The sequence below is a fragment of the Penicillium waksmanii genome (assembly GCF_028829765.1).
Source record: "Penicillium waksmanii strain IBT 27052 chromosome Unknown utg000007l:1.0-4314555.0:1.0-4317578.0, whole genome shotgun sequence".
Lineage (NCBI taxonomy): Eukaryota > Fungi > Ascomycota > Eurotiomycetes > Eurotiales > Aspergillaceae > Penicillium > Penicillium waksmanii.
The window spans coordinates 2,962,799-2,989,277 of NW_026643253.1; the positions used below are offsets into that span (position 1 = coordinate 2,962,799).

The following is a 26,479-nucleotide window of genomic DNA, read 5'->3' on the forward strand; positions in this document are numbered from 1 at the left end:
AACAACTCAACTCCTACCCCTTCCGTTTCATATTCGTTAATTATACTTGACGCGAACAGGAATTTCAGAGTCTTCTTTCAGTGTGGTCCAGCGACTCTTGCATACTCGGCCATCTTTCATAACACCAAGAACATGCTCCTCGGGTCGATCAAATACAGTAACATCGTCGAGAGGGTTCTTGTTTAAAAAAACGACATCCGCTTGGAATCCATCTTTGATTTGACCAATGGATTCTTCCCAGCCCATCATCTTGGCCGGATTTATAGTTGCACTACGAAGAATCTCCAGCGATGAGAGAACCTGTGAGCGCAGAGCGAATTCCTGTGTCTGTGCTGATCCCAATGGACCAAGTAAATCGGAGCCATAGCACATCTTGACGCCCGCTTCAGAGGCAATTTTCAATGCATGAAGGCCTGACTCAAAAACTTGGGAGTTCTTTTCCTGCGACTCTGGTGGCAAGTAGCCCTTCCATTGGTCTGACGCCATCTGAGCATACGCGATCAGCGTGGGAGTGAGATATACACCCTTTTCCGCCATCAACTTTGCAGTCGCTGGATCAACGAAGTTTCCATGCTCAATTCCTTTAACACCATTGTCGATACAGTGTCTAATTGCCTTCACGGTGTAGGCGTGCGCGGTAACAAAAGTCCCGGCATTATCGGCACATTCCACCATCGCCTGCAGCTCGGCATTCGTGAATTGCAAATGCTCCAGCTTGTCCGTTGGTGATGCGACTCCGCCTGACCCCATAATCTTGATGAAGTCAGCACCACATCTGATCTCTTCTCGGACGGCTGCCATGCATTCAGGTACGCCGTTACAGAGCCGACCCAGGTGATTATTGCTGTGAAGGCCACCGCAGCATTCAGCTTGGTCATGGGGTCCTCGAAGGTCTCCATGACCTCCAAACTGCGACAAAGCATGTCCGGAGATGAACAAACGAGGTCCTGGGAATACATCATCGATTGCCTCTTTAAGAGGAAGTTGTGCGCCACCGCAATCGCGAACACTGGTGAAGCCTCGGTGGAGCATTTGGGCGGCCACAAATGGCTGCCTCAATAGTGATGAATGGTCGGAGTTCCCAAAAGCTTTTGAGAGATCTTTGTAGCCAGGCACTGCACAGAGGTGAACGTGTGCATCGAAGAGACCAGGGCATAAAAAGCGACCTTCACAGTCGATCACGGTCAAATCGGGAGGCAAGGGGGACTCTGGTGAAGAAGATGAGACAGATTGAATTTTGCCTTCGCGAGTGATGAGGCTAGCATTTTCCAGAATATTGCCTTCTTGTACGTCCACGATATTGGCATTCAGAAAGAGATATCCCCGCACTGCCGGTCGGGCCCAAGGTCTGATGTCAGAGCCTGGAACGGGTGGGTGATCTGGCATAGTGGAGAAGCACGGAATACTAGTAAACAAGGTGAAGTTGTCAACAATGCCAGCCACTTAGACGATTCTTCTGGGAAATTATCTGTTCAAATAAGAAAGGTAAAGTGACAGTGATGACTGAAAAATGGTCGTGCTGCAGATCGACTACGTCGGGTAGCTGGCCGTACAGATTGCCGACGTGGCATCGGATCGACGACCTCCCCCGCCTCGCATCACCCGCCCTACTTATCAAAAGCGCCAGTTGATCACTTCCAATTTCGTCGAAGATAGGAGTCCTCAGCATGTCGGTAAATCTGGGGTCTGCAGCTAGCCATATATCACCCCTTGTTGATCCTCCCACGGATTCTGAGTCCTTCAGCAGACCACATGCAGAACACGATTTCCATCTCCAATCCAAGATTTCTCTACTCCTTTTCCTTATTCATTCTGTACAGCTCAAGTCGTGTTCCCAGATTTCCTTGCGATGGATGATCCTGAGAAAAAGGACGATGCCCTCCGCAGGGATAGCGATATTGTCGCGGTCTCCGATGGCTATACCGCTGAAGAGGAAAAGGCAGTGTTGCGCAAAATCGATATGGTGATCCTGCCTTTCGTGAGTTTTTTTATCTACCATTCCACACAATTTGAGTATCTACTCACTACCAACATTGCAGATGTGCTTCGTATTCTTCCTACAGTATCTCGACAAGCAGAGCCTGAGCTATGCGGCAGTCTTTGGCCTGATTGATGATCTGAATTTAACCAATTCACAATATTCATGGTCTAGTTCAATCTTCTATGTGGGCCAGCTTGTCTCCGAGTATCCCTTCATATATCTAATGAGCCGACTCCCACTTACCAAATTTGTTGGCGCAACCGTGTATGTGATCTTCCTGGAAAAATCGAAAATATTGAAAATCCCGGCTAACGAGCTTGTCCTGAAGCATTATATGGGGTGGCATCTGCATGTGTCTGGCTGCACCGAATAATTTCGCTGGCTTTGCCACAGTCCGCTTTCTTCTTGGATTCAGTGAGGGTGCCGTGTCCCCTGCTTTCGTTACGATCACCGGTATCTGGTACCGAAAAAAGGAGCACACAGTTCGAACTGCTCTTTGGATCACCATGAATGGACTGGCACAGGTCGTCGGATGCCTAGTTATGTATGGCATCGGAAAGAATAATTCCTTAACAATCGCACCTTGGCGAGTGCTCTTCCTCATTTGTGGTGCTCTTACAGTCGTCGCTGGTATTGGCTTTTTCTTGCTGATGCCCAGTGGACCCAAGGATGCCTGGTTCCTCAATGCACGTGAAAAGAAAGTCCTGTCTCTGCGTATGGCTGAAGATCGCGAGGGTGGAGACAAAACCTCATTCTCAATCCCCCCAGCTCAAAGAGGCGATGCTGGACCCCAAGGCTTGGGTAGTCTTCTGGTTTGGCGTCCTGGTAACTATGCAATCACCTGTCTTGACATTTGCATCCCTTGTCATTCAATCTATTGGCTATACCCAGCTGGAAACTATGTTATACACTGCTCCTTCGGGGGCAGTACAAGTGTGCCTGCTTTGGATTGGAACTGCTCTAGTTTACTGGTTCCCACTCCAGCGAAACTTGATAGTTCTTCTTTTGATCATCCCACCATTCATCGGAACCATATTTTTAATGAAACTTGAAGTGGCTGCTGGGTGGGGTCTCATCGTGGCTGCTTGGATGGTGAGTCTACTTCACATGAATATTTCTGCTTTCTAAGACTGATACCAATCATCCAGTCATCTTGCATAACTGCTTGCATGTCCATACTTCTATCCTTATCGGCCTCTAATGTCAAGGGGAATACAAAACGTGCAATCGTCAATACGATGTTCTTCATTGGATATTGTGCAGGCTGCATCGGTTCACCACAGTTATGGACTCAAAAGCCACGCTACACCGAGGGCGTCATCACTTCCATTGTGACATGGTGCCTTCTCTTCATAACAGTTATTCTATATCGCTTCCTATGTGCATCCGATAACACAAAACGTGATTCGGAGATGAGCTTGAATGCTGAAGCAGCTGGTCTTGAATTCCAACTCGACGGGAACGGGCTACCAAGGGATGATTTAACCGATAAGGAGGACAGGGAATTTCGTTATGCATTGTAAATTTGTTGCTACATTTAGACGAGTTGCATTGTCATCTACGTTCTTCCAAGGCTCTTGGTAATCCGGTGGTTCATCATCTTCCAATGTTAATTTGAAACCCCACGCTATGTTAAATTTACTCTTTTTCTCTGAATTCTGTGTACTCTGTATTTATTAGACTCAACTTAAATGTCTCAGGCTGCACTTGGATGAAAAGTTCATAGATGGGGTGTCATTTCCTGTTTAGGTTTGAGCTATTCGCCATCAGGTTTGCCATCTGCGACTCTGGATGCCCTGACTGCGGAACTTTGATATTCGGCCCCCACGAGAATCTTACATAGGGAGCATCACAGTTTTCAGAGTCTTTTTGTACTCTGGGCCAAATTTCAAAGAAAATATAAATTATCCCGCTCTATGGCCCTGCTCTCGGAGGTGCATTTCATGTGCGTAAATATGAGGCTCAGATAGTCTTCTTCAGCTCCAGCAGCTGCCAAGAACCGGTACAGATTGATATGAAACAATCGGATAGGCTAATCCAATTTGGTCTAGCTCCTTTTATTCTCAGCAGGGGCTGTGCCCCGGCTTACTTCAAAGACAGAATCCTGCAGGAAAAGCAACAATTCAGATTCTGTGCTGGTAGAAATTCCGAGGGCGGGCAAGAGAACCGGTCAAAGATTCCACTTCTCAAAATGACATCGACCAATCGCCGAGTTTCCAAAGGCAGGTCCCGCAATGGATGTGCGACATGCAAGTGAGTACCCGCCAAAACGTGCCCGTCTGCCTAACGGAAGAGGGCGAGTTTCCACCACTAACAAATACCGAACACAGAATTCGCCGAATAAAGTGTGATGAACAAAAGCCCGCTTGTTACAAATGTGTCTCTACTGGAAGGAAATGCAGTGGTTATGGAGAGCCCGGGGATCATACCACTCAAGCCGCTGTTGATGCCCAAAATCGGTTCCACATCGTTCAGCATGTGCCCGGTATTTCACAACCAACTCGCATGTGGCAGGTTCCACAATCTACAGATCTACTCTTGGAGTCTGAATACCGATCTCTTGAATTTTTCCAAATCAATACTACGCTCTGCTTTGGCTCTGGTATTGGCACATTTCTTCTCCAGGCTGTCCACCATGAACCGATCCTCAAATCGATTGCGATCGCACTTGGATCTTTACATCGGTCCTTCACTCATAAACAAAGTCTCACATCTAACAATCATGAAGAAACTCGATTTACCCTCCTGCACTACAATAAAGCCATTCGAGACCTAGTTGCCATCAACCCGAAAACCAGTTATAGAGGGAACGACACGTTTCTTATCGCCTGCATACTCTTTTACTGCTTCGACTGTCTCCAGGGAAACTTTAAGTCTGCTTTCCAACATGCCATATCTGGACTCAAGATCATCAAGCATGAACAGCTAATAGCGAACGGCTCTGGCATTGGAACATATATGGCTGTTGAAAGAATTACCCTTCTTTTCTCAATTTTGGAAAATCAAGTCTTGGAGATTGAGAATGAAGGAATTCTCACATCCGAGTTGCGACCAACAGCTTCTTCATTTTTGCACCCCTCCAAAAGTCCATCCGCCTTCTCGAATGATATTGAAGCCATGTTCATTTCTTTCCAATTTTTATATAATCGCTTCATGCGCTTTTTGGCCATCTGTGTCTCGCTAGGGGAGCCACTAAATGAACAATCGCCCGAGTTCCTTGAAAGTATTCAGTGCATCACTGCTGAATATGCTCGGGTCCGGACAAATATAGAAACTTGGATATATACCTTCGAGAATTGGCTTGAACAGCCCTCATCGCGCGGGAACGATAGTGCTTCTGTTCAGATTCTCAAAGTCTGGAGATTGATAATTGGAATTTTTCTCCAACTACCCCTTCCGCCCTCGGAGGTTGATTGGGATCACTTTACAGATGATTTTTCTGCAGTCAATCGCCTCGTTGCAAATTTCATTGACGCCCCTTCGAAAAGTACCTTGTCGCGTCATTCTTCACCGAATACCCCTACACCAAGCACAAACCAGGCGGGTAGTATTCCAAGAATATCCTCGCTTCCTACTCTGCTTCCAAAACCCTCAAAATCAGAGACTTCCATGTTTTCATTGTCTCTAGGTGTTGTCACTCCTCTCTATCTCTGCGCCACACGCTGCCGAGAGTCCTCTGTTCGCCATCATTCTATTGGATTGATGTCATACTGTCAGCGTCGAGAAGGACTGTGGGATTCTGATTTAGCAGCGCGTATTGCGAAGCGAATTGTGACAATTGAAGAGGAAGCAGCTCAAATCCTACCAGGGTCCGACTATGCACCTGCTAATATTGGGCCATCCTGTCGAGTTAGATCCTTGTCTCCAGCCTTCGAACACTCAGGCCAGGTTAAGATAAGGTATAATAGAGAAGGATATCCCCCTTATATGACAGAAGAGATATTTACATGGTAATCGGACTTGGTTTTTCGTTATTTTAAATATTACAGGTTTTAAAGATTTTATCAGTCAATCTCATTAAAGTATTATCTCATCTTTGAAATTTATCTTGAGGTTGTTCCCAGCATGTATCAGAATGCCGCGTAATCTAATTCTCAGCCTTGATAATATCTGCCGCGCGCTCCGCAACAGCATAAACGGTACTCTGTAAGTGTCCGCAAACCTGGAAAGGTAAAACGGACGCATCTACTACGCGAACATTGGATACGCCGTATACTTTCAGGGATGTGTCAACGACTCCGCCGACTTCCTTCGGCATCATAGCAGCAGTACTAATGGGGTGGAAGTTGGATCGATCTGCTGATTATTAGTATGATATTATCTCTTGCATCTATTTCTGTGGACAAAAACATACAGTTATTCTTAATGAACGAAGACCAGCCTTGGTCATCCGCGTCGGCGGCGACAGAAGACAGACCGGGGCTAGTCTCAGAACCGGCCATGCTGGCAAACGGCTCGGTCTGGAATAGTTGGCGAATAAAGCGCGCGGCTTGGGTCTGGGCTTGAAGATCAAAATCCAGCATGAAATACTTGGGGTCGATAGACGCAGCGGCGGTCGGATCAGCGGACGAGATATGCACGTTACCCCGTGCGAAAGGAACAGTCGCCCAGTACTCGGTGTCATAGGTGTTTCCAAACGGCTCTAACAGAATCTCTGCAACGGGAATGTGTGCTTTGAAGATGAGGTCCCACTGGATCTTGAAGAAGCGCTCAATATCCTTTGACCTGGTTACATTTCCATTGGCAGAAGCAACTTGTGCAGCATATTTGGGGAGATTGGCGAGGAGCTGTTTGCCGACAGCTGTGGCGTTGGAAAACATCTGACCAACAGACGGATAGGCGACATAGTCTGGCGCCTTGGTGTATTTGGTCTTTGAGTCGAACGCGAGTCCATTGTTCATCTGATCCTGAAGGTTCTCGCCAACGGTCGGCAGGTTGACTTTCGTTTTAATACCATACTTGGAGAGAACACTATTTATCTTAGTTCAATATTCTGAAATATGATCCGGGATGAAGCAACTTACTCTGGGTTTCCAACGCCAGACAGCTCAAGTAGGATCGGTGACTTCAAAGATCCGGCTGCAAGAATAACCTCGCGAGAGGCTTTCACAGTAGAAGTGGTTCCATTTGCCAAAGTGACCTCCACGCCATCAGCAGTGGCATCATCGCCAGTCTTCCATGTGAGCTTGTTGACATTGGTATTAAGCCAAACATGAAGATTGCTTCGCGACTTGTAAGGATAATAGTAGGCACGAGCGGCATCTTCGCGAATGTTCAATTTGGAATCGACCGTCTTGGGGTAAAGAGTATATCCAACCATCTGACCACCGTTGGCATCCTTGTTGTAGGGAATGGGTACATCCATGCTTTGATATGTTGTGTTCAACTTTTGGGCCAGCCCGTCATTCAATTGATCCGAAGACCAGCCTACCTTGAGAGGCCCCTTGTAGCCATGATCAGCAGGGTCGTAGGCAACGCCAGAGCCTTCCAACCAGGAGTAATGAGTAGGGACCTGGAAGCCCTCTCCTTTCTTGTAGTAAGGGAAAAGAGTTTCCCAGTTCCAACCTTTGTTTCCAACGGTCTCCCAGGCATCTATCTGGGATTTTTGGGCGCGGGTATACACCATGCCGTTAATGAGGGATGTTCCTCCCAGCGCCTTGCCTGCTCGCAGTGTCTGGGGGGGCTCCACCACCATATTCCTGGTCTTTCGTCTTGTATGCCCAATCGATATCTGTGTCGAACGCATTTCCGTAGCCTCCGGTATCGGTCACGTTTACATTGTCGTATGCTGAGCCTCCTGCTTCGATGACGAGGACATTGATATTTTCGAGCTCAGAAAGGCGATTTGCGACAACCAGTCCACTGGTACCACCTCCGACTACGATGTAGTCATAGGTAGATACTGATGTACGGGGAGATTCCGGAATGGCAAGTGCCAAAGGAAGCAGCGCAAACCCTGCAAGGCTGCGCATAATGAAAATGAATTGAAAAAATTGAAAAAAACAAAATTTGCGATGTCGTTCAAGAGTAATCCAGAGTCAGCCGCGACATATTTATATTTACGTCTTCTCAACGTTGGAGCTTTTTCTTACACATGGTATTGTGGAGAGCGTTGTACCGCAATTTACTCACAATAGAACAACGTTTCATAGAATCTCACAAATCATTATCAATCATGGCTCAGCATGAGAGCACTCATTTTAGAGGCTCGAATTCAATTTCGGATCCACTTTCCAAAATCCACATCTTACATGACGGGATCGACAGGGACAATCTTCAAAGACGCCTGGATTCTGACAGACACGGTCGAGGTCGATAGAGCATTAGGCCAAACAGCATAACATTTATTGGCAATGCGCTTTGGTTGCCTGGTGGTTATAGTCTACGACACATCATCACAGAAGATCGGCAAGGCTGCCAAGCACATAGTCACTCAGAATTTGATGATTTTCTTAATGACCTCCAGACATGGTGACGTATGATTGAAGGGACAAATATTGGGGTACGTTCAAACATAGTACTCCGAACTCTGCGAGTAGACCTTGCAAAGCATTTGTCGGGTGGCACGGCTATTCCGATAAACACGGCACAGGAAACTGGGCCGAGAAAAGATCGGCACGGAGCACGGAGAATGGTCGGCGTGCGTTTGATTTGTCCGATCGGCGTATCTACAGATGTGGAGATTGCTCAGTGCCATTCACCGATTTCTGGAAAGGGACGATACCCTTGAAACATGACATTTGTCAACTACTTACTCAAACTGAGACACTTGACATAAGCATCGGGTAATCAAACAAGCGCGGTACTACGATGGAGAATCAATGGTTGGTGACAAATTGGGCATCAGTAAAGAAATCGAGCTAGACGTGGAAATAATGGGATACGATTGAGAATCTGATAAGATAATTTCCGCGGGACACCTCGAAAAAGGGCGGCAAATTAAGCTTTGGCCTAACAGTCTCTTCCGAGTGGTCTTATGTGTGGGTGGAGAGGAAATTCCAAGTGTCTGTATTCCCTTCGCGGCTTGAGGGTGGGGACTAGCCTGATCACGATTCGGACTTGCATCACAAAACTTGCCTCATAGAGAAGCTGGTGTCTCCAAAGAGAGTTTGAGACGATGATCCCGGGGACTTTTGATGCTGATCATGCCATGAAAATGGTGGGCCGGGGATGGGAATTTCTAACACCCTACGTCTCAGACCCAAATAATTAAGTCGATTTAACGCAGTAGCTGCTACTTTAATTGAGCCGGTGAAAGCTTGGCTGTATTTAGACCCGAGAAGCTTGGAGTTGAAGTCTAGGAGTCATGGATCTATATCCATGGATTTCTAATCGTATATCTGCCTACATGTTCATAAATCGTGATTTTCATATATTTGAATCTCCATATTACATTCACTCAAACAATCGGAAAGTCGGTTTTAAACTTGAATGTTCTCCTCTAATATTCCGGACCCTATATAAAGATAAGATTAGCCGGTATAATCCAGAACCGTTTGTCGAAACGCACTCACCTTCAAGTACTCAGCCTCCTGGATAGTCTATCAATACTCTGGTTATGCGACCGATGAGGCTGCACATTTCCCATTAACGATAGCTCAGGGATCTTGATCTGTGATTCATTCAAATAGTGAAATAGATCGGCGTTGAAGTAAGGGAGAGACATCATTTGAGAAGTTCGTGGAGGTGCGTTTGGAGATGAAGGCTAAATTCTATCAGCGATAAACTCATTGTCTAGTATCTAGACAGGCATTCGGCATACCGTTGACTCGGAAACGACTTGGGAGGCTGGTCTACGGGCAATCAAAAGCCCAATTTTTGTGTCAAACATTCTGTAGCGTATACTGGCGATAAGAAAATGCTCTATGTAGCCCTCGGCGTGAACGCCACCTCGATGGTAGAATCGGGTACCTTTATAGCTCTTGTCGATCGCAGAACGTACGCCTTTCCTGTACCCCCTCCTTTTTCACAATAATGAGAACTAAATAATTGCCCACCAACTTCTTTCACAGGCACCTCCTCGGCCACCAACTACATCATCGTGGAGACGGTACTGCACAAAACACGGGCTAACAGCTAAGCATTCCATGTAGATCTCGCGGGGATCATCGAAGAACTGCCGACCGTGGATATCGGATATTATCCAAGAAATTTGCCGATTGCTCTCCCGTCTTTACCCATACCATTTGATAAGATGAGCGATCAACACTCTGCCGCTGAAGAAATCCTGGTCAAGCATATTCGACGATCCATACCTATTCGAGTATAATTGTATTCGTCGATTAAATCTTGTTCGGTTCAGGCTCGTGTTTCAATAATTGTTAGGGGTATGACAGGTTTCAGACCAAGCGTTGCTGTTTTGGCTATAAAGGTAGTATATTCAAACAATATTCATTGATTTCCGTAAGGATTATAAATTAAGGAGCATTCCCACTTCCTACCAGCCAAGTCGATTCCCGCCTGCCTCCTATTGGCGTACTTTTGTCTCGCTTTCGGGCTCTCCCTTAACCTGAGAACTTCATACACAGCTCTTTGTTTGGAATCATGACCATCGTCAACTTAAGCAATGGCGATAGCAGCCAGAAGCCGCCGTCCGTCACAACTACAGACGTCCTCATTATCGGGACCGGACCAGCTGGTGCTTCTTTAGCATGCTTTCTAGCATCATACGGTGGGTTACATATTCCTCAACCTAATCAATGGTCTTGAATCGACTCCTTATCATCATTTAGGAATCCGAGGCATCATGGTGAGCTCTTGCCCAACGAACGCGGATACTCCAAGGGCGCACATCACCAACATGGCTGCGATGGGTAAGCAGGCACCTCACACCGGGATATCTCACAAGCTGAAGTTTCATTCTAGAGTGTCTTCGCGATATTGGTCTTGACGCTGAGTGCAACCTTCTTGCAACCAGTGGGAAGAATATGATGCACACGCGGTGGGCGTACAGTATGGCAGGCGAGGAATTCGCTCGCATTCACGCTTGGGGCCACGATCCGAAGCGCAAGGTACTACTCAACCAATCAGCCTAGAAAGACATTTAAAATACTCATCCAAATCTATCGCAGGGTGACTACGAGACTGCTAGCCCTTGTGATCCCGTCGATCTGCCCCAAACGCTCCTAGAGCCAATCCTCGTTCGATACGCCACTCTTAACGGCTTTACCTGTCGCTTTGACACCACCTTCCTCGATTTCATGCAAGATCAAGACGGCACGACATCAACACTACGGGACAATCTTACCGGGGTGAAATACAAAGTTCGGTCGAAATATTTGTTTGGCGCAGATGGGGCTAGGAGTGAAGTGTTTCGGCAGGCCGAGCTTCCTCTAGACGTTCGACCTGACCAGGGACTCGCTTTTAATGTTCATCTGAAGGCAGATCTCTCGAATTATATGCAGTACCGCACTGGATGTCTGCACTGGCTTCTCCAGCCGGATAGAGAGCATCCGCTTTTTGGGTGGGCATGTATCGCGAGAATGGTCAAGCCATGGGATGAATGGTTGTTCATTGTTCTTCCGGAACGAGGAAAGGAGTTGGAGTGCAATCCTACTAACGAAGAGTGGCTCACTCGGATGAAAGAGTTCATCGGCGATGATTCGATCCATACGAAGATTCTCGGCGTCTCCAAATGGCGCATCAACGATGTTGTGGCAGAAAAATTCTCTAATGGCAGAGTGTATGTTTCTTCCATTTCATTGCTCTGCCAGTCACTAATATGTCTGCAGCTTTTGCCTCGGTGACGCGGTGCACAGACACCCACCTTCCAACGGGCTGGGCTCGAATACTTGCATTCAGGATGCATACAATCTTGCCTGGAAAGTCGCTTATGTTCTAAAAGGTTGGTTCACTATTAATTCACTCTTCAAATAAAAAGACTCCAAATTAACTCTCGTGTTGCAGGTCAAGCATCTCCTTCCATTCTTGAAACTTACTCCACAGAGCGCCAGCCTGTCGGTCGTGGAGTTGTCACCCGTGCGAACCAATCCTTCCGCCATCACGGCCCAGTGTGGGAAGCACTTGGGGTTTCATTGCCTAACACCGAAGACCGTAAACGTGCGCTCGATGAATTGACGCACGCAACACCCAATGGCCGCTCCCGTAGGGCTGCTCTACAGTCTGCCATCGAAGAAACCGAGCACGAGTACCACGCGCTTGGAACGGAAATGGGACAGTTATATAAAAGCTCCGCAGTGTATTCAGCAGATGAAAAGACTTCTTTCTTTACCCCTGAAGTGGTCGCTCACGATCCAGATCTTGTTTTGACTCGGAGCACCTATCCTGGATGCCGTGTGCCCCATGTCTGGCTCAACAATGCTACTCCGGTTCAGCGCATTTCCAGTATTGACCTGGCTGGTAGCGGTGCCTATACAATTTACACCGGAATCGGGGGTGAAGCTTGGAAATGGGCAGCAACTCAAGTTGGGTGTGAACTGGGCATCAAAATCAACTGTTATTCAATTGGATTCCGCCAGGACTATGAAGACGTCTACTTTGATTGGGCTCGTGTGCGCGGTGTTGATGAAACCGGATGTGTCCTTGTTCGTCCAGATCGTTTTGTTTCCTGGCGTTGCAATGAAGTGCTTGACGATGAGGCTCAGTGTGTAGCACAGCTGCGGGGGGTCATGCTGAGCATTCTCGGCTACAAAGTTGAGACTCGATAGCCTTGGTCTCGATGTTCGGTAGAAATCGATAACCCTTGGAAGTCGTCTAGATACTTACTGTCGAGTTCCCGCCGTGTTACAATGATGAAACAAATGGACATTTTAGCTACACTACAAAGCCATGGATTTTCTCTCAAGTTCTTGCCTGGACTAGATCCCGGCTCCTAGCCGAGCCGAGTAACTGTCACGAAGTCCTCAAATGGATCGGTTTCTTCTGCCAGACCCACATCTCTCTGAAAAGGCCTTCGAGACCAACGTTTGGAACGGGTAAATTTTTCTGACTAATGATTGATTGTGGTTCCTGAGCCACACCATGTGGCAATTTTCAAATAACGGCTTCTATCTTCGGACCAATCTGCCGGGTTTGCTGAGGGTTACCCATGATGCAAACCTATCGTAGACTTAAACCATCACTTTTAACCACCAGTCTAAGGGAAAGAACGCCCAATCTCAGCCATGGGGGTCGAGGATCATGATCTGAAGCCGGTGCAATCCACACGGTCGATCGCGGAGAATTTTTCACCTCTCCGCGAGACACTGTTCGTCACGCTGGTATGCATGGCACAATTCATGACACAGACTAATGTCGGCGTTTGTCTTCCAAGTCTCGATATTCTGGGAGAGAGCTACGGGATCAATGATCCTGGTATTTTAAGTTGGATCCTAGCAGGTTACTCGTTGACCGTCGGCACCTTCATCATCATTTTCGGAAGATGTGGTGATCTCTTCGGATATCGCCGAATGTTCCTCATTGGATTCATATGGCTCGCAGTCTGGTCGCTGGTCGCTGGAGTCAGTATTTATTCAAATTATATCCTTTTCATCATCGCGCGTGTGCTGCAGGGTATCGGCAGTGCGATGCTATTGCCCAACGGACTGGCTATTTTGGGTGCGACTTATCCGCCCGGGAAGAAAAAGGCCATGATTTTCGCCCTATTTGGCGCTGTTGCTCCTAACAGTGCTCTTCTTGGAGCCGTTTTTGGAGCTATCTTCGCGCAGCTTGCCTGGTGGCCGTGGACATTCTGGACTCAGGCCATCGTGTCAGTTGTTTGTGCTATTTTAGGTTTTATTGTTGTGCCCTCAATTCATCATAATGACCAAGAGAAAATCAGCACTTTTTCTCATCTTCTCAAGGCACTCGACGCGACGGGAGCAGCTTGTGGGATCGGTGGACTAGTTCTGGTGAATATTGCCTGGAATCAAGCACCCGTCGCCGGTTGGAGCACACCATACGTCTATGTGCTTTTAATTCTCGGAATCCTGTTACTTGCCGCATTTTTTGTTATCGAATTCCGGTTTGCGGAGCACCCTCTTATTCCATTTCATGCATTCAGCCGTGACGTTTCATTTGTTTTGGGCTGCGTCGCATGTGGCTGGGGCGCCTTCGGCACCTGGATTTGGTATTTCTGGCGTTTTGAAATCGAGTTTCGGAAAGCAAGTCCACTTCTAGCATCTGCCCAGTTTGTCCCAGTCTCTCCAATGGGTATCGCTGCTTGTTTCGTTACGGGTTTCTTAATAGCTCGATTGCGCCCAGGGTGGATCATGATCATGTCGATGACCGCATTCACGCTGGGGAATATCCTCACCGCAATCGCGCCAGTGAACCAGACTTACTGGGCTCTGACTTTTATCTGCCTTCTCGTTATTCCCTGGGGTATGGATATGTCTTTCCCTGCGGCGACATTGATGCTGTCCAATTCCGTGGAAAGAAAACACCAGGGAATCGCTGCATCATTAGTGACGACAGTCGTCAACTACAGTATTTCATTAAGCCTTGGCTTTGCAGGCACTGTGGAAACACACGTCAACAATGGGGGAAAGACACCGGAAGATGTCCTGAAGGGTTACCGTGGAGCACTGTACTTTTCAACCGGGCTCGGGGGGGTTAGGCATTTTCCTCAGCGCGATCTTCACGATGAAGTGTTATTGGGAGGACAGCCGGTCAAAGCAAGGCGGGAAGGCGGAGGATTCGGAGGGATCGCTCTCGTCTGAGCCGTAATCTTCAAGGGTGGACTGCTCCAAGGCATCATCTTATGCATATGTATTATTGGAGTAGCTTTTTAGCCTATTATCCTGTCGGTCAACGCACAAATCAAATACAAATACCTACTAGAAAGTGAAATTTTCTTCTAATCTGATCGGATAAAACGGCTATGGAAAACTGGCAATGCGGCCACTTTCCACAAGCCACCATTTCATGTTTAGCCTTTTACCAGGTATCCTTTAGGTTCATTCAGCCAGGGACTCGGGCCTCCTCAACCTTGGGAACCTCGCTGTTATCGATCAGATAATCATACGAGGCCACTCTAATCTCGTTAAAATTTACCAGCTGCGACATTTCCCGACTCGGAAGCCCCCAGTGCAGGGGAAAACCCGCGGATGGGACAAAAAAGGCGCAGTATCGGAATCATCTAGCCCAGCGCCATTCTCCACATCCTACCACAATCCACAGTGTGATTCAGAAGTACGGAATACATGACATCCTGAACGCACGTGCATGTTGCGAGATGGGACTTTGGTGACATCCCATGGGACCGTCAACCGCGGCAGTTGCGGGGACTGCGAGAAATGAGAAATAAAGCTTTTCACTGGCCCCAGTCAGCACCAATCCCTGCCTGCCGTCCCTATCTATTTGGTGCAGGGTATTTCGTAGATCGTGATTTAAGAGAAGATCTTTCAACCCGTCACTTTTTGCTTTTTTCTTTTTTTTTTCGGGTCCTGTTCTCGCGCTGCCCCTCCCAAAAAAAATGGATATTCCGACTTGAACTGAGATACTGAGGATAAAGCAGCAGGGGCCAGCCTCTGGGTGGAAGATTAAGTTTTTCTAGGGAAAAAACACGAGGCGAGTAATCTGCGATCGTCGGACTTTGATCAGATACCGGGTGGGCGGGGCCGCGCTAGTATTTTTCAGTTTGGGCAACCGTGGGAACTTTTGGAGCACGGGCCCTTATCAATCAGTTACTTCCTCTCATATCTTCAACTTCTTTTTTTTCCTTCCGCGTCTTCCTCGTTGTTTCACTCAGTCTTCTCCAGAGGACAGCGGTGCCCTCGGACCCAAAATGGCGGGTAACAATCCAGTCTTTGCTGTCACCGGTGAGTTCTATCCCAATGCTGTCATAGACAGCATCTTGTGATCAAGGGATACTGTCTAACTTCAAGCGACCGCGCAGTCTTCTTCATTTGCTTCCGAGAATGTCTCGAGACGACCGTCGTTGTCTCGGTTCTACTCGCCTTCTTGAAGCAGACCTTGGGAGGCGATGAGGATCAAACCACCTACAAAAGGCTTGTCAAACAAGTCTGGCTAGGATGCGGTGTAGGTCTATTTATCTGTCTCGCGGTGGGTTGCGGTATGATTGGCGCCTTCTATGGCCTTGGAACCGATAGCTTTTCGCAGACGGAAGACATCTGGGAGGGCGTGCTCGGAATTCTTGCCTCCCTGATTATCACCATCATGGGCGCGGCGCTACTACGTGTTTCGAAGCTGCAGGACAAATGGCGCGTCAAGCTTGCGAAAGCCCTTGCACCCCAGAGTGAGGACCCCAATCTATCGCGCAAGGGCCGCTTTAAGCGCTGGCTAGAGAAATATGCCATGTTCATGCTTCCTTTTATCACCGTCCTGCGCGAGGGTCTGGAAGCCGTTGTCTATGTCGGTGGTGTTGGCCTTGCGCTTCCAGCATCTTCTTTCCCACTGGCCGTGTTCTGTGGTCTGGCGGCTGGTATTTTTGTCGGTTACCTGATCTATAGGTAAGTCAAGACGAAGCCCAAGTAACCTATTGGCAAGACAAAACAAGTGTTAATCCTGTGTCAAGGGGTGGACGAGAGACATCCATGCAGATCTTCCTCATCATCTCAACCTGTTTCCTTTACCTCGTCGCCGGTGGTCTATTCTCGCGCGGAATTTGGTACTTCCAAAATAATACATGGAACAAGCTGGTTGGCGGTGATACCTCCGAGACCGGCTCCGGTGCAGGATCCTACGACATCCGACAGAGTGTCTGGCATGTTAACTGCTGCAATCCCGAACTGGGCGGTGGTGGCGGATGGGGTATCTTCAATGCACTGCTGGGGTGGACCAACTCGGCTACCCTTGGCTCGGTGATCGGATACAATCTATACTGGATTTGCGTGATGGTTGCCTACGCCTGCATGATGTATCGCGAACGTCGGGGTCATCTGCCATACATTGACCCTGCCATGCAAAAGGTGGCAAGCGTCAAGGCCCGTGGCAGAGCATTCGTCCTACGACGACCTTATGAGCCTTACGAGGAAGACACTGGACCTGCTGTGGCCAGAGGGGCTGTTTCGAACGACCTGTTGAGTCAAGAGAAAAATGCCGGTGCAGAGGTTTCTACCACTGCAAAGCAAGCCGAGGCTTGAAAAGTCCCGAGTCTATTTCGGAGTATGTGATTGCATCTAGCGTAGTTATCAATGAGAGCGAAGATCAGATTTTACTAGTACATAATGTGCGATGATATTGTAAAACAAAGCTATGTCCCAGCAGAGACTTCCAGCACTAAAGTAGGAACATGCTAGTACAAGCTTAAACGAAATGCAAAAACGAGTACATGTAATTTATCCCCAGCACCGAACAGGCAGGTGGTTAGCGTGTGATGGGGAGGGCTTAGCAAAGCTTAGCGGGGTTTGGCCCCGTCGCGAAAGGCTTGAAACTTGAACCCTTCATTGGACCATCCACTACCTTGTCCCGTGTTCTGTTGATCCCCATCATTGTGGCCTCGTACGATTACTAGGAAGAGAAATTTGGGAAAATAAATTCCCTACCCGACCACCTCGCCCTGCTCGGCCCTTGTTGGATATATGCCTATGCCTATGCCTATGCCTTTGCCCGCTCCAAGTGGCAGCCCATCCCTCCGGGCCCAACATGTACGAGTTATCCCGACAGGAGCAGAGGACCCACCTCGCAGTTTGGGTCGGGTGGTCTGATCCCTTGGTTCCGCGTTTGTCTGTAATTTGCAGTTTGCACTGTATGAGTACCCTCTACCCTCCACCTCCGTACCATACGACGCAGGGAAACGGTAAGATCGATAATCTTATCGCCGCGAACTTTCCAGTCGGATGGGAATGCTAGACCTTTTTTTTTCTTTGCGCAGATTTGACTTGATTTGATCTTATTTTTTTAACCCCCAGTTCCTTGCGTGGTCCTGCCGGCTCTTCTTCTCTTACCTCCCCTCCCCCTGCCCTCCTCCCATCTGCCAAACTAGTGAGAGCCCTCTTTGGCAATGGCGTCTTCGTTGGCAGGCCTGCTCCTCCGCGTTGCGACGCTACTATGTCTGTTCCAGTGTATCCAGGCCAAAACAGTCACCTATGATTGGAATGTCACCTGGGTGACCGCCAATCCGGACGGTATGACGGATCGCAAGGTCATCGGCATCAACGGTCAATGGCCCTTACCCGTGGTCGAAGTGGACAAGGGCGACCGCCTCGTGGTCAACATGTACAATGGCCTCGGCAACAAGGATACCTCAATTCATTGGCACGGCATGTTCCAAAATGGCACGAATGGGATGGATGGTGCGTCCATGGTGACTCAGTGTCCAGTCCCTCCAGGCCAGTCCTTCACGTACAATTTCACCATCAATCAAAATGGAACATACTGGTACCACTGCCATACCAACAACTGCTACCCTGATGGCTATCGGCAAGCCTTGATTGTGCATGACAAGGATGCATACTTCAACGATATGTACGACAAGGAGTACACCCTGACGATGAGCGACTGGTACCATGAGCTCATTGAAGACATCAAGTGGATCACCCTTACCAATCCCACTGGCGCGGAGCCTATTCCCCAGGCGTTTCTCATAAACGATACAACATCTACAAGCCTACCAGTGAAAGCAGGAGAGTCGTATCTCCTACGACTAATCAATGTCGGTGCCTTTGTCGCTCAGTATTTCTACATTGAGGACCACACCTTTAAGATTGTCGAAATCGACGGTGTTTATACCGAACCTACCGAGGCCAGCACTCTGTATATTGCTGTTGCGCAGCGATACACCATTCTGGTAGAAGCCAAGAACTCCACGGAGAAAAACTATCCTATCGTCATGGTCGCCGACTCGCAGCTCCTCGATACAATCCCATCTGATCTTCAGCTCAACGTCACCAGCTGGTTGGAGTATAACAAGACCGCCGACTACCCTCAGGCAGTCATGAAAGTAGCCCAGTCCTCCTCGCTGGATCCGGTCGACGATATGAGCCTCGTGCCCTACGACCACATGGAGCTGCTGCCTGAGCCTGACATTACTATCGATGTGACAGTGATCATGCAAAACCTTGCCGACGGTGCTGGCTACGCGTTCTTTAACAACATCTCCTACACCAAGCCCAAAGTCCCGACACTTTATTCGGTGCTCTCGTCAGGAAACTACTCTGACAATGACGAAATTTACGGTGAATTCACTCATCCGACTATCCTCAAAAAGAACCAAGTGGTCGAGATCATTCTCAACAATGGCGATACCGGATCCCATCCGTTCCACTTGCATGGACATAACGTCCAGCTCATTGATCGTGCCCCCGCATATGGCGCACACTTTTATGACTATCTCAACGGAGACCCCGTGCCATACGACCCATCCACCAATGACTCCTTCCCTCAGTACCCTCCGCGTCGCGATACATTCATCCTTCCGCCCCAGGGATATGTCGTACTCCGATTTGTGGCGGATAATCCCGGTATCTGGTTTTTTCATTGCCACATCGATTGGCACTTGTCCCAGGGTCTGGCCATGGTCCTCGTCGAGGCACCAGAACAACTCCAAGAGCAAGAAAAAGTATCCTCGCAGGCTTATGATAATTGCCGGGTCGCTGGTGTACCCTATGAGGGCAATGCTGCCGCTAACACGGAAGATTGGCTTGATCTGTCCGGCCAGAATAGACAGGTCGACTGGCTCCCGGCTGGATTCACCACCAAGGGCATCGTGGCAATGGTGTTTTCATGCGTATCTGCGTTCCTTGGAATGGCGTTTATCTCCTTCTATGGCGCCAGTGGTATTGAGACCAAGAAGAAAGAGACTGCTATTGTAAATGAAGGGTCGGCTTCTGTTTCAAGTTGATTTGGTCCCCTTTCCTAGTCTAGTTTTTATGTACACATTTTGCCAATGTCAGGGACATTGATGCAGATTAATCCTATGTTTGATACCGCGGTGTCCATTTTGTCCATGATTCAACTCCACTCATTAGATACTCCAGACCCCTAATGTATTTGATCATCTCTGGTCGGAGATGCGGACTACTCTGGCGTATTTCTTCCTCGAACCGTTTGAAGGCTAGCTCCAGCTCCCGGCAGTAAACGAGCATCATTCTCTTGCAAGCTGAGTATGATAAGCCCGTCTCTTTTGCCAGTATGAAGATCGCAGAGAATGGATGTGCTCCGTCAGTCTTGTTCTCTTGGTAGGTCTTCCATTCTTTCTCCCAACTATAGACATCATTGAAAACACCAATGAACCTAAAAGCGCTGCTTTCAAGAGCAGAAGCCTGTTCAATTTCGGCTGAGGTTAGATGTAAATTCGCACTAAATCTAATGAGAGCCGAATAAAAGCTTCATGTAGTCAGCACTTGCCACTCTTGGCTATTCAACGCGGGAATTAACTCACGGTCTTCCAACATCGACCTCTCTATATTCAAGATAGGGACCCAAATGCTTCACTGTCAGGCGATTCTCGGTTGTTTGACCTTGTAGAAGAGCACAAAACCCCTCAATAACGTCATTCGCCAGCACCTCATCAATGCTTCGCATAGAAGTTAGTGTATCATGTAGCATCCATTCCAGGCATGAATCTCTATTGGGAGATAATTCGCCGCGTGCTATTGCCATTACTCGCTCTCGGTACTGCAGCAGGTCTGACATCTCCATCTTATCAAGTTGGTCTGAGCCACCGTCAGTAAGTCTCAAGCAATAGTGGACTTAGAGTCCTCACCATCAACCAGTAGGCCCAAGTAATGCATTTTCCCCGTCAATTCAGCGCGATCATCTAGCATGAGCGGGAACCATTCATTGAGAGCACGAGAGAATCCTAAAGCAAAGAATCCCTCCTTCTCTCTCTCGCTTGTAAATTTCCAGTTTTGCGAAAAATATGGTTCCACTCTTTTCTGAAGGACCTCCCATCCAAGTGGATGCGATTTTAACTCCAGACGGGTTGGAACGAAATCAACGGGCCATTGTTGTGAGCCATCTGACACTGTTGAGTACCGCCGGGGCGATATAGTGAACTTTCTGGAAAGAATATTCGTGTTTGGGCCATAAAGATATTCTCGACAGGCAGATGCAGGGATACCCCGGCTCAGAATGCGCTTGGCACATAGCCTTTGGAGTTGCCACATGGCATTGGATTTTCAAGTATTCTCTGAGCTCAATCCTCGCTTTCAGAAGAGGTCTGCTGAATTGAACAGTTCAATTAAGAGCAGTCCGGAGCTCAGGTTGAGCGGGCGTTGTAGTAAAACCCCTTCTGAACGGGCAAGAGTTTCCACTGCGAGGAGAAGGACGGGCACGGACCACCCACTCTGGGTTGATGTCACCACCAACAATTTCTTGCTTTAACAACAACCACTTCCTCCTCCCGATCACCACCACGATATTCCTTTCTAGTGGATGCCAGATTGAATCTTATTATTGAGCACCTGAAGCCCTTTCAACCTCCCGCATCAAGAACGCATCATCACCTGTTGATGCATACACCTAGATAACATCTGTTGACTCATTTGAATGCCACCGAAACCTGCCCTTCCCAAGTCTTTGAACAGACTGCACATTATCTCCGGGCAGCTCGGAACAACCAATCCATATTCTTCACTTGGGTCCTATACACAAGTCAGGTCAACACAACATATATCGACTCCATTAAAAATGGCCACAGCCGATAAAGCACCAGCTCCTTGGCGCGACCTGCTCAAGTCCCATATGGACCAAACCCCAGGCTATGAATTCACAATTGCCACCGTGGGATTTGACGAGAATCAACGACCAATTCCCCGTGTCCGCACTTGTGGCTGTCGCGGCTTTTTCCCGGAACTAAAGCTGCACCCGAAATCACAAGAAGACATGGAGCAACAGGTCAAAGATGGCGGTAACCCGGACACATATGAGAGCGACATGCTATGCTTTACTACTGATATTCGGATGGAGAAGTTAGACCAACTCGAAACATCTGGCCATGCAGTTGAAGCTGTTTTCTGGTTGAAAGATATGATGACCCAATGGCGGGTCAAGGGGAAGGCATTTGCGATTGGGGATCCGAGAGGAGAAGATTTTGAAGGAGAAAAGGAAGCCCACAGGGAGCTCCACGCTTCCTTGAGGGTTAAGAAGAATTATGATGGTTCTATCGCTGATTGGACTTGGGATAAAGCGACTACAAAGTACTTTGCGAACCACTCGCCACTTGCAAGAGGTATGTTACTCTCGTTGCCCCTCTTTCCGCATGAATTTCTCAACCAGTATGCGTTTAATTTATATCTAACCTCAATCAAAGGCTCATTCAAATTTCCATCTCCCGGGCTACCTCGATCCCAGGCTCCTAAGGATCCAGCTTTGCAGATGGGACAGAGAGTGACAGATTTACACGACCCCGTGGCTCGAGGGAACTTTAGGGTCGTAGTTATTCAACCAGAGGAGGTCGAGCGACTGGACATTTCAAATCAGGAAGACATGCGGAGATGGAAATGGACTCGAGGTAGCAGTGATGCCGAAAAAGATCAGTCTGGTTGGATTGAGACAGAAGTATGGCCATGAAATCAAGTGGTTCCAGAAACATTGGTCATGAATCTGAGTGAATTGTCAATCCCATCAAGTCCCGAAATCTCACAAATAGTACTAGTAAGAGATGTCAAGATTAGATAGTCGTGACTCTTAGTAAACGGCACCAGTGAAATAAATTGTAAGTGTTCCTTTGAAGAGTGCACTCAAAATCTCTAATCTCCATTTATTTTGTCCCCCCAGCACCTCAGCCCATCACCCGTCTTCAACAATCTAATTTCATCTTTATTTATCTGTTTCTCATAATGGGAAACGTAGCCAGAACTAAACCCGAAGGGAACCTTCATTTAAAAGTGGAAAGCGGTACCGAATATTCCTCTGAGAGACATCAATGGAGACATAATACATGGTTGGGCGAACCATCCAAGACTAACTCACCTCCAGGTGCGACGTAGAAATTTTCTATTCCAGATTGTAAATAGACGCATAACAAGAGAAAATAGCATGACCAGTGATGGAAGAAAAAAAGATATTCAGCATATTTATATACTAGTAGCAGTAGGGAATCATGTGACTGCTGCCCTGGTAGTAGCAAACACAACTTGAGCCTGAAGTTTTACATATCCCAAGCTTGTGTTGGACAAACTGTAGCTTGATTGTTTCTAAACTGGTTAGGTACGGTGGAACGCAGACCAGTAGGTGCCTACTCATCCAAGTGGCCTTATACATTCACAATATCAGGTTGACTTTATTTTTCAGGCATCTCAATACCGGCTTGTATATACTCTTTGTTAATTCGGTGAACAGCGAGATACCAGGAAGCTTGCAATCAATAATTTGCCCCGGGTTGTGGACTAGTAAACAAACTTGAAACCTTTATTATGCTATAAGGCCAATGATATAGGCTGGTCTGCTTATTCAACGCTTGCAGTTTAACAACTCTTTCAAAGAAAAAAAAGTCTACTAGTAGTGGATAATTAAGCCCAGATGGTTCCAAGCACTACTAGTAAACTCTCAGCAAGTAGTATCAGGAATAAATAATACAGAAGTTCAAGTTACAAATGTAAATCAGTGTCAGTCTATCTCACAGGATATCAATCGAAAATTCTCGGTTTTCAGCTGCCTCCTTTCCTGCGCATATTTGATTTGTCTAATACTAACATTGATGTCCTTGGCTTTGGAATGTAGGACAACGCCTTGACCGTACAGAATACGAGGGGGGCGGTACATACGCACTTCCCGCAGAACGACGGGCACCGATGGCTAGCGATGGACCAATGAGGGGCAACCATCGTGACGGCGGGTCACCCGTCCAGCTCTCCACGGGCAGTCCCGGCCTTCCGCGCTCAACCTTACGAGTATCAGTTACGGAGCAGTGTATGTAACTGGCATACTAGAGCATGACACAGTACAGAGTAGGGAGTACGCTGTAACTTCATTCTTCTAAACAACACTACTACCCTAGGGTAATCAACACCCTTAGCCCCCAAATGAAAATCCAGAGCGACCGTTACGTGTCATTTCCCTCTTGGGAAAGGCGCCCGTTCCCTGCTCGTCTCGTCCCATCCTTGTCTCCGACGTGCATCCAATTCCGAGGCTCGGCTGCATATGGTCGACCTCGCTACGGAGTAGGATTGCCCACATTGCACACTGCCGAGCCTGTTCAAGCGACGGCGAGGAATAGATGGGCTCGAGGGTAACCATATAGCATGGTTGAATATGTACGGAGTAGTACTCCGTCTTCCGTATGGTGGCCCTCTCTCGCTCACTTTTTATTCTCCATCTTTAGAGAGACCCCCGTCCCAAAGCCTAGAAAGATGAGCATCATACATTTCTTCAACAGAGGAGGGGGGGCCATGCATGACCCTCTTCACCGCTCCTTGTGGAGTCGATGGAGATGCGTTGACAGTTGACACTAACACTGACGGTTTGCCCGAATCCAATCAGTCTCCTACAGTGGGACAAGTCGTACAATGCAGTTGGCCTCAATATTAGATGACATGACCCTGTACTCCATACATTATCTTATTTTGATCACGACTGCCTTCTCCCGTCGACAGGGGGTATGTTATGTACTCGTAACCCAGTTCAGTATGAATACCCGTACCGATACCAGTATCGGGTGATATTACCATACATACACATACACATACACATACGCAGGGGTTGGGGCACACACTGTACGAGTAGTACTGCGGGCTGGTGACTGGAATTGTTTGTCGAGATGTACCTCTGATACCCTTCATGCGCTGCTTTGCTCTGTTCTGCGTTGCGCTCTTTTCTCCATCCTTCCCCGTCTTCCTTTTCGCAACCCCTCAACCCGATCTACAATCCACACCGTCTATTGCGCTTCCGACTACCCATCCTTCGCCTTCGATTGCCATTATAACCCTGCTGTCGCCGCAGGATCCCTTCCCACTCTCCCAAATTCCCCGTGTTTCTTCGACTCCGCCTTCGCCCTCCTAACGACGCAACGACGCCACGTAAAAAAAAAACATAAAGGAACTTCCCAACAAACAGAAAGGACCATCCCCCTCGTCAATCACCCAGGAGAATATTTCGCCACCTCTTCTCCACCCTGAGAAGCCCATCGGATAATTCTTTGCCATCCGTTGGGCCTCTGTCGAACCTCCTGAACTGAGAGGAGCTTCCCCGTCCCGACATGGCCATGGCATCATCGATGGATGCGCTGGGTGCCTTCTCCCACCTCGAAACAAATCTGCCAACCTGGATCACTCGGGTCTCACAGCTGGCCGACCACGCCGCTGCCAGACACGCAGCATACTCCGAGGCCTATCGCCGCCACACATCCTACAAGTCGAAACCTCGCCGCCGAAAGAATAGCTCTGTTGTCTCTATCCACACCGACAACTTCGTCCCGCTCGCCCAAAGAGATGACCCGAAAGTCGAAGAAGCTGTGGAGGATACAGAGACGGCTGTAGAGACAGAGACAGAAACAGAAACAGAGAAAAGACCTCAGACTCGAGACACACCCACCCCGAACCAACAGGCCGGTCGCAAACGCGGCACCGACGAAGCCCCCTCCATCGACTCCGGAGACCGACACACCTTCGTCAGCACCCGCCATAACGTGATCATCGAATACGACGGCCACACCCAAAAAGCACTCGATGAGATCGTCAAGGACATCGGTATTGCTAGGAACAACATCCGACGCGGGAAGATGGGAACAATGTCGCGAGGGGGGGCTACGCGCGGGCCTCCTCAACCGCTCCGCCGCGCTCACGGGCAGTGCGGCTGGAGGTGAGCCATCGGCGCTGGCCTCGCTATCTTGTGTCCGCAGCACCCGCACCGGCGCCGGCCTGGTCGGCGTGACTGGATCGACGTCTGGAATCCGCAAAGAGTCGCCATTCGACTATACCGACAAACAACTGGAGGTAGCCCACGGGCTCTGCGAAACAGCTGCGTACCAGGTCCTGCGATCAGGTGATTGCGGAACCGAACTCGACGGCGTGGAGGAGAAATTCAAAATGCTTTTGGAAATGGTTACGAAAGAAGTTGAGCGGCTTAGGGAAGAGAAACAGAAGCAAGAGGAAGAACAGGCCAAATCGCCACCTGTTGATTCGACTGAGGAAACCGACTCCAAACCACCCCCCCAACCCGGCCGCCGCTCGTCTCGCTAGAATCGCTGCTATCACAGCCTCCGCGAAGAAACCTACCTCAGAATCCCCCGGTATGATCGAAGTCGACGATACGTCTTCCATATCGGCCGAGTCCATTGACCTGTCTGCATTCCGATCCTCACGTATTCGAGTGTAGAAAGGTGGATTGGTCTGGAATGACGCCGCGGGGATTTCCTTTTTCTGAGGCCGCTCTCGGTCACCTCTTAGCGATTTAGCGTGTGTGAAGCCATTTCCTGCAAAACAAAAACCCATTACCGCAGCTTGATACGACGGTATTTTTCGACTTTTGATTTTCAGCTTCTGTCAAGGTCACGTCTTCTTCTTATCTTGGGCTTTTTGCACATTGATTTCAGCCTTTACTTACGGCACTTCGGTGAATGCGCCCTATACTATACCAATCCGTCTTTCTTTATTTCTTGTTTCACCCCGACATTCTTTTTTTTTATCTTCTCATGCTTTGATCCTTTACTCTTGT

The 26,479-nt window shown here is 48.3% G+C and overlaps 11 protein-coding genes across 11 annotated transcripts; 8 read left to right on the top strand and 3 right to left on the bottom strand.

The window, feature by feature from the left end:
* Window positions 1-36: 36 nt before the first annotated feature.
* On the bottom strand, window positions 37-1,386 carry N7481_007947 (metal-dependent hydrolase family protein; the record flags this gene model as incomplete). The annotated part of the gene is made up of 1 exon (XM_057267166.1): window positions 37-1,386. The coding sequence occupies one exon, from the start codon at window positions 1,384-1,386 to the stop codon at window positions 37-39; it is 1,350 nt and encodes a 449-aa protein (XP_057121367.1).
* A 463-nt stretch (window positions 1,387-1,849) lies between these two features.
* Window positions 1,850-3,504, top strand: N7481_007948 (MFS general substrate transporter; the record flags this gene model as incomplete). The annotated part of the gene is made up of 5 exons (XM_057267167.1): window positions 1,850-1,978; window positions 2,040-2,245; window positions 2,310-2,806; window positions 3,036-3,073; window positions 3,265-3,504. The coding sequence occupies 5 exons, from the start codon at window positions 1,850-1,852 to the stop codon at window positions 3,502-3,504; spliced, it is 1,110 nt and encodes a 369-aa protein (XP_057121368.1).
* Window positions 3,505-4,228: 724 nt separating this feature from the next.
* Window positions 4,229-5,935, top strand: N7481_007949 (Zn(II)2Cys6 transcription factor domain-containing protein; the record flags this gene model as incomplete). Its single annotated transcript, XM_057267168.1, has 1 exon — window positions 4,229-5,935. The coding sequence occupies one exon, from the start codon at window positions 4,229-4,231 to the stop codon at window positions 5,933-5,935; it is 1,707 nt and encodes a 568-aa protein (XP_057121369.1).
* A 133-nt stretch (window positions 5,936-6,068) lies between these two features.
* On the bottom strand, window positions 6,069-7,953 carry N7481_007950 (GMC family oxidoreductase; the record flags this gene model as incomplete). The annotated part of the gene is made up of 4 exons (XM_057267169.1): window positions 6,069-6,277; window positions 6,336-6,952; window positions 7,006-7,642; window positions 7,674-7,953. The coding sequence occupies 4 exons, from the start codon at window positions 7,951-7,953 to the stop codon at window positions 6,069-6,071; spliced, it is 1,743 nt and encodes a 580-aa protein (XP_057121370.1).
* Window positions 7,954-10,525: 2,572 nt separating this feature from the next.
* N7481_007951 (uncharacterized protein) lies at window positions 10,526-12,648 on the top strand (the record flags this gene model as incomplete). Its single annotated transcript, XM_057267170.1, has 6 exons — window positions 10,526-10,652; window positions 10,714-10,794; window positions 10,847-10,992; window positions 11,053-11,663; window positions 11,713-11,825; window positions 11,888-12,648. 6 exons carry the CDS (start codon window positions 10,526-10,528, stop codon window positions 12,646-12,648), a joined length of 1,839 nt encoding a protein of 612 aa, XP_057121371.1.
* A 456-nt stretch (window positions 12,649-13,104) lies between these two features.
* N7481_007952 (MFS transporter) lies at window positions 13,105-14,640 on the top strand (the record flags this gene model as incomplete). Its single annotated transcript, XM_057267171.1, has 1 exon — window positions 13,105-14,640. The coding sequence occupies one exon, from the start codon at window positions 13,105-13,107 to the stop codon at window positions 14,638-14,640; it is 1,536 nt and encodes a 511-aa protein (XP_057121372.1).
* A 1,067-nt stretch (window positions 14,641-15,707) lies between these two features.
* On the top strand, window positions 15,708-17,025 carry N7481_007953 (FTR1 family protein; the record flags this gene model as incomplete). The annotated part of the gene is made up of 3 exons (XM_057267172.1): window positions 15,708-15,741; window positions 15,819-16,392; window positions 16,458-17,025. 3 exons carry the CDS (start codon window positions 15,708-15,710, stop codon window positions 17,023-17,025), a joined length of 1,176 nt encoding a protein of 391 aa, XP_057121373.1.
* An 860-nt stretch (window positions 17,026-17,885) lies between these two features.
* On the top strand, window positions 17,886-19,724 carry fetC (putative ferrooxidoreductase Fet3; the record flags this gene model as incomplete). Its single annotated transcript, XM_057267173.1, has 1 exon — window positions 17,886-19,724. One exon carries the CDS (start codon window positions 17,886-17,888, stop codon window positions 19,722-19,724), a length of 1,839 nt encoding a protein of 612 aa, XP_057121374.1.
* A 73-nt stretch (window positions 19,725-19,797) lies between these two features.
* Window positions 19,798-20,991, bottom strand: N7481_007955 (uncharacterized protein; the record flags this gene model as incomplete). The annotated part of the gene is made up of 3 exons (XM_057267174.1): window positions 19,798-20,188; window positions 20,265-20,538; window positions 20,589-20,991. 3 exons carry the CDS (start codon window positions 20,989-20,991, stop codon window positions 19,798-19,800), a joined length of 1,068 nt encoding a protein of 355 aa, XP_057121375.1.
* Window positions 20,992-21,514: 523 nt separating this feature from the next.
* N7481_007956 (uncharacterized protein) lies at window positions 21,515-22,396 on the top strand (the record flags this gene model as incomplete). Its single annotated transcript, XM_057267175.1, has 1 exon — window positions 21,515-22,396. One exon carries the CDS (start codon window positions 21,515-21,517, stop codon window positions 22,394-22,396), a length of 882 nt encoding a protein of 293 aa, XP_057121376.1.
* Window positions 22,397-25,022: 2,626 nt separating this feature from the next.
* N7481_007957 (uncharacterized protein) lies at window positions 25,023-26,140 on the top strand (the record flags this gene model as incomplete). Its single annotated transcript, XM_057267176.1, is given in 3 exon segments — window positions 25,023-25,512; window positions 25,523-25,994; window positions 26,005-26,140. 3 exon segments carry the CDS (start codon window positions 25,023-25,025, stop codon window positions 26,138-26,140), a joined length of 1,098 nt encoding a protein of 365 aa, XP_057121377.1.
* Between the last annotated feature and the right edge of the window lie 339 nt (window positions 26,141-26,479).